Below are 11,728 nucleotides of genomic sequence, written 5' to 3' on the forward strand. Positions count from 1 at the left end.
AGAGAAAGAGCAGGATGACCAACTCTAGCCCAGCTCGTCGGTAGCTGTAGGTATAGGTCCCGTAGTCCAGCTTAGTCGGCAACGATGTAAGACTCGAGGAGAGACAGTCCGGTGATAGAACCGAATCCGTAAGCCACGGCCCTCGAGTGAAATATCTAAACAAAAACGAGCATCAGGGACAAGACGGCTGGCAAAATTAAACAAATTCATGCTGGATATGGAGTACAGTCGTCGGTATCCCACCACATTATATCATCTCGGCCAAAAAGAAAGTCCCGTTCCGGAGAATCCGAGGCGGCGGCGGCAGCGCAGAGGGACCGGAGACGCAACCCCAAGCAGTGCCAGGTGACTTTTTTTCAAGCTGAAACTGCGATTCTAAAGGTGTTTCTTTGAGACATCAACATCACAAGCAAACACCCTACTGCTGTGGTGTCTCTTCTTTGCCATCTCACTTTTCCGAAACCAGTAGGCGAAGACTCACCTTGTAACTTGAAGTTCTTCAGCCTAGTCACTACATCTGAAGCTTGGTTCCGGAGCTGATCTTGAAATCCTTTCATTTCCTGTGTACACCGGCCGCGTTCAACGACCACCGAACAACCAACTCCAGCTTTTCTGGCTCGGCCCTATTCCACCATCTCTCTTCACCCTCTATCAGCTACAATGGCCGACCATCTAGCACTCCCTAGTTTCCTGACGGACAATTCCGTCGTCGCCGCACTTCAGGATACATATACTTCTTTCTCCGAGCGCAGGGCAGCCCTTGGCCTGCCCAACCCTGGGACGGTGGAAAATGTTGGTCGTGAAGTCCAGAAGGATGTTTTGCTGTTCAACTTCATGTTTTCTGGCCTCCGTGCAGACCTGACGAAGATGTTCAGCATGGCTCCCCTGTTCCGCGTGTCGCACGCCTTTTCCATGGGCGGCTCAGGAAACATGGCTCCGTACGCATTCTCCGCGATGTACGGAACCTCCAGTGTAAGCAACAATAATTCCAAGCTGCTGCAAATGAACCCTGAGTAACTGAATCATGTGGACAGGTCTTCATGCAAGGTAACTTCGGAAGCGACGGTGGCCTCGCTGCCCTATACAACTACCGGTGGACTCCGAAACTGGTCACCAAGACCAACGTTCAGATAATGCCCGGAGCGGAGCAAGGTCTAATCCAACTCGACAATGACTATACTGGCGATGACTTCTCATTCTCCCTCAAGGCTTTCAACCCTTCGTGCTTGGATGGCGGTCTCACCGGTATCTTTGTTGGAAGCTACCTCCAGTCCGTGACGCCCAAGTTGGCTCTTGGATTTGAGGCCATCTGGCAACGACAGGGCTTGAACACTCGCCCAGAATCTGCTGTTTCCTACTCCGCCCGGTACAAGAGCGATGACTGGATTGCGAGTGCTCAGCTGCAGGCCCAGGGCGTTTTCACTGCCTCCTATTGGAAAAAGATCTCCGAACGTGTTGAGGCTGGCGTTGACATGAACCTCCAATTTGCCCCTAGCGCAGCGGCTATGATGATGGGCGGGCCCAGCAAGGATGGCACAACCGCCATCGGTGCCAAGTACGACTTCCGAGCCTCAACCTTCCGCGCCCAGGTCGACAGTGCTGGTAAGGTTAGCTGTCTCCTCGAGAAGCGGATAGCTATGCCTATTGCTCTCACATTTGCTGGTGAAATAGACCAGGCCAAGGTACGTTGCAAACTCTTATCTATTACTCGAGACTTGCCCTCGGTATGACTTCGTGATCAGTCGCTAATTAATGTTGATTATAGCAAACCGCCAAGGTTGGGCTTGCTGTCTCCCTTGAGATCGCCGGGGAGGAAGTCATGGAGCAGACAGAAAAGGCCGACCCCTCGACGATGGTTACCCCGCCGTTCTAATCAACATATCTATCTTACCGATCTCACCGGGAGCAATCAGGTCCGCCTGGATTTCTAGGTAAAAAGGGCAATAGCTCTTTTGGTCCGCCGTGAATTATCCTCCCTCTTCACCCTTTGTTTTAGTAGCTATTCCTCCATCCATGTGCATCTTTGGAAAATGGTGTATTCCCTGTTTGTCCAGTTTAATAACGGGTTGTTGGTCAACGAAGGTAGTCGTTTGGCGCCACGGTACCAATTTTGTATAGATCCCTCTTCTCTTCTCATTGTTTTGTCTTTGTTTTATTGTTTATGGCTTCATCCATGACCGGCGACCCGTTCTCATGATATTGTTACTATCCCTTTTGATGACACTTGGCTGGTCAATGAGGATTTTGCCAGTGACGCATGGGAGCACATGCAGGAAACTTTTCTCGTCAGTTACGCATCATAGATGGACAATGTAAACCATGTTATTTATCAGGAGTAAGGCGGTTCAATATATGAAACTTGGAGAGTTTCCAGGAACATCAGGTTGTCGAGGTTTGTCTGACTCAAGCTGTTCACTCGACGGACGCTCACGGATCGCATCAATGGGTTGTCGTATATCTAGGTACTTCTAGAACTTCTAAACCCGGACTTGGCTACAGACCCAGTTTTACGTTCTCATGAGCAGCCAGTAATTATTCAATAGTTAAATTGGTTTCCATATCTCCCATTGCTCAAAAACCGTTACTTCAGATTACTCGAAGCCGGGTATTGGCAAATAGCAAATAATAGAGTCTGTTTCATGTCAAGATAGTGTAGAATACTCTTGGTATGAGACCCTGGGCCAATCCACTATCCGCATCGCTAATCAAATACACAAAGTATGGAACAGGTGCGGCAGGTAGTATATGATATTGATTTAATGATATAAATCAATGTGCTTACACTTGCAAGGGTGGTCTTGACACATCCAAAGAATGGGTGAGGTCATGCTTGTTTGGCGCTATTCAATAGGACCACGCCGGCCATAACCAAGTATGCTTCTTCAGGTGGCAATTCTTGGGCTGAATATTATGGATTATGGAATCCGTCCATGGTCGACCAGGACTATGGAGTATGACCTCTGTCGTTATTCGCTGTGAGCTCAAATGTGACGTCATAGCCTCGCTTGTTTCCAACGGCCTAAGGGTAAACGGTCTCCCAGCGGGCTGTATATGCCGATAACGTGGTCAGTATGCGGCGGGTCGTTGCAAAAGGATGGAAGGGGCTCTGTGTTGAATGGTAGTGTTATTAGCATGAGAGAAGCGTCAGCTCCCCCGCCGCCTCTTGAGTTGATACAAGGGCTAAAGTACTCTGCAGTTATCAAACTGGCTGGACTTCAGTCGGTTTAGCACATGCCAGAAATGGACAGCAGCAGGCGGCAGGGCAGGACACATCTGTGACTGCAGAGTGCAGACGGGCCTCAGAGATCGGGTACTGACCGCTCAGCGTGTCACCAATCTTCCCCTTGCGATCCCAGCACCAGGGGTGCTAGTGCCACTGTGATGGGCGTGTTACCGGATGTGGCGCATGCCTCGAATCCTTGTGCCTCGTGAGACGGCTTTTCATGGACAGGGCAACGGCTCCCGGCAGGCCCTATACATGATAAGTAGGGCGATTGATAACAGATAAGAGTGTTTGACGATCATACAAAGTAGCACTGCTTCGCGAGGTATGATTTCGAGTAACCCTTAATGCTGAAATGGCGTACTGATTAGGAAGGAAGGCAATTGCCCTGCACTCACTCACACATTCGTCAGAGCCCTGTTGTCGGACAGGGCTGGTGATGAGCAAATGAATGGGCTTGCCAGTGGTTTCAGGCTAATGCTGCACCGCAGCCCACCCGTCTGCGGCCTCAAGTCAGACGGTTGGGTTTCGATTGAGCGTGTGCTTTCCGAACCCACGGTCCCATTGTAAACTGCCTGCGCTCGTGTGGTCTGCAAGCGTCCATCCAGTCAGAGTTGCCTTCATACGCGGAGCAATTACTACTGCGTAATAGGTCATTAGCATTACATATCCTGAAGTCTGCCAAATGGTAGTTTTGAGCGTATTGAGCATTTAGAAAAACCCTTCAATACTCACGCTGGTTAAAGCTTAAACAAAGATGTGGGACGAGGGGTTGCCATGTTGAGCCAGATTAATCCCTGTCAATCGTTATTAGAAAGCCTGTCTGATTTTCCAGATCCACAGTCCAGGTTCGATCACTGATCGGATGACTTTTGACAGAGAACATGGTCCCGAAGTAGAGCGAGGAATATACCCGAATAATGCATCAACTCCAGCTCATAAGCAGTCTGTTGCGCGCAGTTGTATTCTAGATTGTTTCAAATGCGCACCGCTCCGAGGGATATAGTCATTGGTTGCAAGGCAATAATATACTTTGGTTGGTCCAGGGACGTATCGTGCAGAGTGCCGGCACACCGTAGTAGTTGGTTCTTGATGCCGGTTAGCGAGGATTCCGGGCTTCTTAAACGATGCGAAATACACCAAGATGGTTCCTGATATCGGCACTCGCCGAACTGTTCGGGAAAAAAAGATGCCGGAATATATGTCACGGCCTCGACACCATACTTCCCTTCTCCCAATCTGCAAAAGGTCAAATCAAGGCACGTACTCGGACTGTGCATGAATATCCACAGGATTTTACGGAGTAGCGAGCCTGTAGCGAGATATGCTACGGAGTTATTGAGCAGGTAGATTCCTCGACCCGGAGTACAAACAATGCACTCGGGTGACTCGGCTCAGCATGAGCTGGACATGCATGCCGGTACTCCGTACACGCGGATGGAATGAACATTGCTAATGTGCAATGGCACAGCATCACCGGCCATGCCCATATGTTAAGACCAAAGGCCTTGCCCCTGGGCAAAAAGTACGAAGTCAATGAAAACACACTCCGACTGGACAAGCAATTCGACCGCCAGTCTAGAATTCTCATCTAAGACCCATTTTTAGCACTTCATTGCTGTCCCCAAAACCTGGTACCTCTCTAAGACGCTGTGTGACTCAGTCTAGCGTTATGAAGCCTCTGTTTTTATATATTTAATATTGCAGGCTTGGATGCAGCTGATTCCAGTCATGTCGAATTATCCAGCGCTACATGGCCCCGATGGGATGAAGGCCACCGCTGAGGCATTAATCGCTGTGCCAAAAATGTTCCACCTCACTGTACTTTGCACATTCTGTCCAGCTTTTGCAACGATATCATCGGCAGCTCCAGAGCCCAGACCCGGACAATCCCAAGTGTCTGTTGGACTGGCCAGCGGCCGAATCTGCGTACAGTGAGTACAGTGAGCCACGGCTGGCGATCGTGGTTCTCGCCGAATTTGACAAGAGAATCAATACGAAAACATCGCTAATAATATCCATAAAAACGAGCTGTGGCTGGGCTCCTGAAAGGTTATATCGCCAAATCGCCAATAATAGTTTGGGAACTCGACCAAGATCGGCCGGAGAGACAAGGCTGGGATCTCAAACACGAGCCGTTTCTACAATCCTCGTTCTAGAAGCGTATGACGCAAGGCGGAAACGACTGAATCTGATCGACAGACATGGCAAAGGGAAGCCGCATGGAGTTGACCAAGCGTACTACGGAGTACCGTAAGGTAGCTCCGCATGCACCAAGAACACCTGGCCTGGATCGATGTACGAGGAAGCTCTAGGTGCGAAGAGGAAGAGGTATCCGACAAAGATGCCCTAAGTTACTCAGAATCTGACCCTCCGCATGCCTTTGCTTTACGGTAATAGTTCCTGAATTAGTAAGTAACTCCAGCAGCTCCAGCAGATCATCTATTGCCAGCCTGACATGGATCACGGTCAGTTGCCCCTACCTACAGTACGTAACAACAGTCAGTGAGCACTGAGAAGTCACCTGGGTTCCTGATATATCTCAGGGTTTTATAGCTTCTTATTCGACTGAGCCAATCGTGATGTGTCCCTGACCCGTTCAGGTACGCCTGCTGAACAGGAAGTTGAAACCCTGCCCCAACCAGATTATAGTTGCTGATTTATACTCTGTAACTACCCTATGTGAGATTAACTATGACAGGCAGTTTGAGGTTGAGAGCACAGCAGCGCAAGCGTACATTTGAACGACAATGGCCATCTATCGTGCTACTTGGATTACCTGCAATTCGATGATACTAGAACTCTTTACTCTCGGAAACAGAAACCAGACAAGATTCAGCAGCGGATAAGGGCTGACATGCAATGGCCACCCAACGCCACCCGTTCCCAGCGCTGTTGAGTTCCCGGCATCTGGCGGGCAGACCACTTGAACCTGCTTGGTCTGAGATCATCATGAGATGCTCGTCATATCTCTGGCCTTACGGAGTACTGAGTACTGACTAGAGGAGCTACACTAGATCAGAGCTGCAGCTGAGCACGGAGCACCCGACCACTATCTATGGAGTAACCCCTGCTAGTTCAAAACTAACCGCCACTATGCCGAGCTATCACTGCTGGCACCGACGGAGCTTCCAATAGTTATTGTCGTTTTATCCGCAGTCAGTATCTTGTTTACGCTCAAATGAAGCTCCCTTTTCCGGGGCTAGTGCTCCGTACATTAGGGGCTATGCCCTAGCCAGCTGCCTTCTGATTATCATGGCTGTTGAAGCCTAGATTCTGGCTTGTACTGCGGCGATTCTTGAATGTCCCGCGTACTGAGCTTTACAGCTTTACCGTACTGGGGGCAAACCAATCTAGCCAATCAGATAAGGTACTAGTACTAGTATAAGTAGTGAAAAGCGGGCATGGTCACTTGACACCCAAACTCATGGCACGCCTGCTGTCACTGGAGCACTCAGGTTAAGGTCGGAAGGTATGACGCTATGGAGGAGAGTTGCCCTTACCTTGCCGAAAGCAACTCAAGCAAGGTAACTGCTGCGCGACCCATGGGTACAAATAATAGTTTATCGCGGGAGAAGAGGCCTACCGGTGCCCGGCCAAACGAACGCTGTAAGCTGCGCAACTTGAGCATCCACAGATCCTATGGTGTGATCTCTGGAGTCTGGAGTCTGGACGGGACCTCGAGATGATGCATGAAACAAAGTCGTTGAGTTGTTGAATCGTCAAGCCCCAGGCCGGGCCAGGAGCTCGTCTGCAGCGAGAGGAGTCGATCACTCAATGACGGGAGCGGCTGATGTGGAGCCACTGGGATTGGGCGTAAGACACAATGTGGGTAACCAATTGCTGCACCTGCAGTGGGAGAATGCCCCATACAAAAAAGACCAGATGACCACTGCATGATCCCAAGAGCCTTTGAGCCTGAGCTGGGACATACGTGTGTAGATACCAGGTTTCGGACGTGATTGAGGATTTGTGCTTGAGCTCCGGATATTTGATAGAGCAGCTGCAGATGCCCAGAACTACCCGCCAGTTTGGCCAATCCTGAGTGAGTTTTATCGCTGAGAAGGTCTGCGAGATGCCAACCGTCGGCTATAAAGATGAGGAGAGAGAGCTTGGACCAGGAAAAGCTCATCCATAACAATCAACGCGCGCAACAAGCCACTACGGCGTACGGAGTACAAGATATACTCTTATGCTGTCCGCCATCGTTCGTTCGGACTATGGCCGACTCGAAACGAATATTAAAGCTCAACATCTCTGCCCCTAATATTCGACCTAATCAGGCGTCCATGAAAACGCTGCCCTTCAAAGAACTGATCCAAAACAGCAGCCGAACATTATGAAATAACCTCCATGTCACAGCTTCGAAATATGGAGAAATACACAGGGCTCGTGACCTGTATGGTAATATTACTAAGACCACGACCCCTCTTTTTTGACTTCCAGCTGGAACCACCTCAGCGAGCATCACCAGTGTCTCTACGGAGCAGACTAGTTACCATGATCATGGATCAAGAAGAGGGCAGGCTCCTACGGAGCTCTCAAGAGCAGCACTGTACCTAGTACTATTACTAGATATTGAAACTGGAAAGATATATAGTAGCAAGTAAGTAGGAGGTATAGGTCATGTTCCTTCCTCAAATGACGGGCGACTAAACTATGAGCTGCTACACTTAGCGACATCTTATTCATTATCTTAAGAACCAACGCTACTGTGTAAAATTCGCTATCCTTATGCCGGCGGCCATAAACAGAAATCCTTCAATCCGGACGCTGCGAGCAGGAATCCCAGCCATCATCATCCTTTGCCTCTCCACAGTCCGCACACTGCCACAGCTCCGTGCTAGACCCCCTTCCGCGATCTCAAGTCTCCCAGATATTCGGACATTCACGTTGCTTTTGCCAGTTTGATTTTCTTGGGACCTCTCTAGAGTGTGCGCATTCTTGCTTTTTCCAGTCAAAATTTCTTTGCCCGCCTGTCCAGCTTACTGGGAGCCAGAGTGTGTGTAGAAAGAGGCCTTTGGATAGCAGTACTCTGTACTCCCTATTATTCTTCATCTTCTCATCCTGCTCCCTCTGCTCCGGTGCTTTATTGCCGCGTTCCTGCAGCCCTCGCGTGTTTGGGCTTCGTCGCTCCATCAACGTCACCTGCTCACTTCATCCCTCCCCCGACCCATTCTCTTTTTAATAATACCTGACCCGTAAATCCACCCTTCTTTGCATCTGCCCCTGCTCTCTCTGGTTCGTCGTGACTTAATTCCTCTACCTGTTCCTCGAACTAGTTACCTCTCTTCTTTTCCCTTTTTTTTATTCTCTTTCTTCCCTCCGCTCCTACTTCTTATAACTGCTTGTTTCCCTCCCGGAAAGGAAGAAAGCTACTGCCGACACCTCTCTAGCCACTACCCTCCCGTTCGGAGCGCTCCCTGGCCTTGCGTCTGTGCTCTTGGCACTCTACCGGGGGAGCAATTGATGCTGACCAGACGGCTAATGCTGCTGGGATAATGGCATACCAGGCCGACGGAGTACCGTACTTGTCTACGTACAGACGACGAGCAGCGCTGGCCAGCCTATCAGCCACAGACTCGCACAGGCCTCTGCAAATAGGTGTGTTGGGCTATCAGCACAAAAGGCCAGCTTTTATTATCGCCTTAAGCCGCCCCATCCGCCACCCAAGTTCAACTGTTCAACTGTTCAAGTTCAACATGGAGTGTGGGGAATAGCCGACGGGTGATGTGCGCTCAGCGGGCGGCAGGGCCCTTAACCCAAACCGCGTTAGGCGGCCTGACCCAGTGCCCGGAGCAGAACCGGGTCCCGCAGTGATGCCACTTCAATCCGTGATTACTATTTCTATTGTGTTGCATGGTGAGCAACAGGTGCCTGTCTCTGACTCTTTGTACCTACGGAGTAATACCTTTCAGCGCAAATACCCTTGTTTCGGTCACCGTGGCCAAGAATCAGAGGTTCAGGGGCTATCTTATTATCCTATGCAGCATTACTCGGAGCAGTAAGGAGCAGTAATAATTGGACCCTTATCTTTTCTATCTATGGATGGAGGGGGTAGAGGAAGTGTGTCTGTCTTTTTTTTTTTCCCGAATCCTGCTGGGGAGAGCTCATGGCATGATGGCCATGGCCACGTTGGAATGTGGGGAAAGCTGGAGGATCGTTTCGTGGCTCAGGCGCTTTGCATAGGTATGGAGTATTCCGTACATACATAGCAGGGGAGCGAGGGCCGAATAAGCAAGCAGATAAGCGGCTTGCACAGCTGGTTGGGATAAACTCGCGAGTTTTTTTTTGGGCAGACTCAATCCGATCCAGGACAAGATTCATCGTAATCTAAGCTTCGGCCGCTCTATGTAGCCAATACAATATTGCAGCTATAACCTAGGTACTCTGCGCAGGAGTAATGCCCATGTGGCGGTCGGGCATACTCTATACTTTACATACTGGCAGTCGCTATTCCAGATCAATCAAACGCGGCGCATACTATTAATATGCCTATACTGTCGACTATTCACAGGCTCTGAGAAGTGAGAACTAAGACCAAATGCAGATCAGCCATGTGGCCTAGATAATGGGCCAACTAGCAGGTCCAGCAAGAGAATGATCTGGTAGGGTACTAACTGTATAAGCGGCGGGAGCTACTGACCCGTCACCAGATCGTGATCCTTAAAAGTTCCTTTGCAGTGTGCATGTACATTTTGATATTGCAAGGTTCGAGGGGATGACTACTCTGGCCATCAATTGCTAGACATCAAGGCACAATCGTGGAGAACAGGCCTGCCTTTCCTGAAAGAAGGTCGATTAGACGCTTGATTAGGTTGGGCTCAGCTGCTTAGCGTGGAGGTAATGCGAGTCTGCTTTTGCGGAGTTTTGAATGAATTGGAAATATACTACATAATACATCTATCTACACCGTCTGGGCTGTACATAGTAAATCCCAATTGTCTTGATTTCCACGCTAATGACCATAGCTTTGCAGAATGAACAATACTAAGTTGGAGGGAATCTTTCATATACAAGGCAGAGATTGTGCCTTTTCATGTGGACACATGTTGTGGCCTAGTCTCGAGATTTAACAAGTCTGAGGACCACCGCGCATGGTCTGCTGAACGTACGCGACTCCTCTGACGCACGGAGCCGCCTCACAATAAATAGTCAGGTTCTGTCAGCTTGTCAATCTCGACAAAGTATCCCACGGCGGAACAACTTCCGCCTTCGAGCTGTTTCCACTTTCCATGCCTGCCGCGTTTTATGTGCGGTTGGCGCGGTGGGATTTTCCCCTGATAGACATGGATTCATGATGTTTGAAGGCCTAACCCGCATAAGTGCTTCGTGCGTCAGCTATTCCCTCGTAGGTTATAGTGTACACAAGGCATCTTGAATGTTGGGCGAGACTGGGTAGTCAACCATGAACCTGACGATTTGCTAATCAACACCCAGGTGAAAAATGTATCATTGGCCGGCAAGTAGTCACCCGTGTTCACCTGCACAGCATTGTAACAGGTGCGAAAAAGGAATATTGTACTAATCAGCGTTTTCTTAGTGTGTCATGTTGACTAGCAGGTATCCGAACCAGTGTCGCCGGCAAGGGTAACTCGGTGGACACCTCACCCTGTTCGTCAATGGTCGGTTCTTGACCTGGCGCTTGGTTCAGCGTCGTCAGCTTGGCTAAATCAATTAATGTCAGTAAGCATAGCCTTAGTTCAACAAAGTGACTGGAACATACTAGACGCCATAGTGATTGCCCGTAAAACATTATCCCAATTGGCAAGTACGCATGCTACAGCTAACCATGATCGAGTCAGTAAAGTAAACACACATGAAGGCCAAGGTAAGACTGGTTCACCTTCTGTGCCGTCTCTGAGCGTTCCAAGCTTGGCTTGAAGAGCCTCCATCTGCCCTGCGAGGCCATGGCTCATTTCGCGCAGCTGAATCAGGTTGTCAAGTTCAGCTTTCTTGAATGCAACGCGAGCTGCCAAGGCGGAGGACTGTTGCTGTGCTAAGGCGCTATTTGTCTGTCGAAGGTTCGCAGTCGATGATCCTGGAGGAAGCATGGAGGTAGGGCGGGACGCATACGCCATCGCGCTATGAATCTAAATCAGGCGGAATGACTGCGGACGATGACTCGTTCAGGCAGAGAGCTGCAAATGTGTAGATACAATATATCTAGTCCAGTAGTAGCAATGACTGCGTACAGAAATCAAAGCGGAGTACTTCTGACGATGGAGCGTTGAAAAGATCAAGAGAACTGACTGCAGTCACCAACTCAGCCCGCACTTTCCAAAACAAAAGGCTTTGCGCTAATCCTAGTTTGGCTAACCATCAACAACCGCGGACTTCAGGGCCATCCAGCATTTCTTTTATATTTCAAATAAACTCGCCATCTTTATCAATATTCCGACTGAACTAGCCACCCTAACCTCTTCTTTAGACAGAGGAAATCCCACGAGAACTGATACAAGCGATTAGGCAAAGCGAAAGAGTATCACCTCTTCAACTGCCTTT

General features: G+C 49.5%; 2 protein-coding genes across 2 annotated transcripts; one reads left to right on the forward strand and one right to left on the reverse strand.

The window, feature by feature from the left end:
- Positions 1–660: 660 nt before the first annotated feature.
- Positions 661–1,873, forward strand: tom40 (TOM complex pore protein TOM40; the record flags this gene model as incomplete). Its single annotated transcript, XM_026746315.1, has 3 exons — positions 661–972; positions 1,035–1,682; positions 1,766–1,873. 3 exons carry the CDS (start codon positions 661–663, stop codon positions 1,871–1,873), a joined length of 1,068 nt encoding a protein of 355 aa, XP_026605311.1.
- An 8,878-nt stretch (positions 1,874–10,751) lies between these two features.
- DSM5745_04300 (DASH complex subunit DAD2) lies at positions 10,752–11,304 on the reverse strand (the record flags this gene model as incomplete). The annotated part of the gene is made up of 3 exons (XM_026746316.1): positions 10,752–10,891; positions 10,950–11,009; positions 11,070–11,304. 3 exons carry the CDS (start codon positions 11,302–11,304, stop codon positions 10,752–10,754), a joined length of 435 nt encoding a protein of 144 aa, XP_026605312.1.
- Between the last annotated feature and the right edge of the window lie 424 nt (positions 11,305–11,728).

Source organism: Aspergillus mulundensis (assembly GCF_003369625.1).
Source record: "Aspergillus mulundensis strain DSM 5745 chromosome Unknown scaffold_3, whole genome shotgun sequence".
In the NCBI taxonomy this organism is placed as follows: Eukaryota; Fungi; Ascomycota; class Eurotiomycetes; order Eurotiales; family Aspergillaceae; genus Aspergillus; species Aspergillus mulundensis.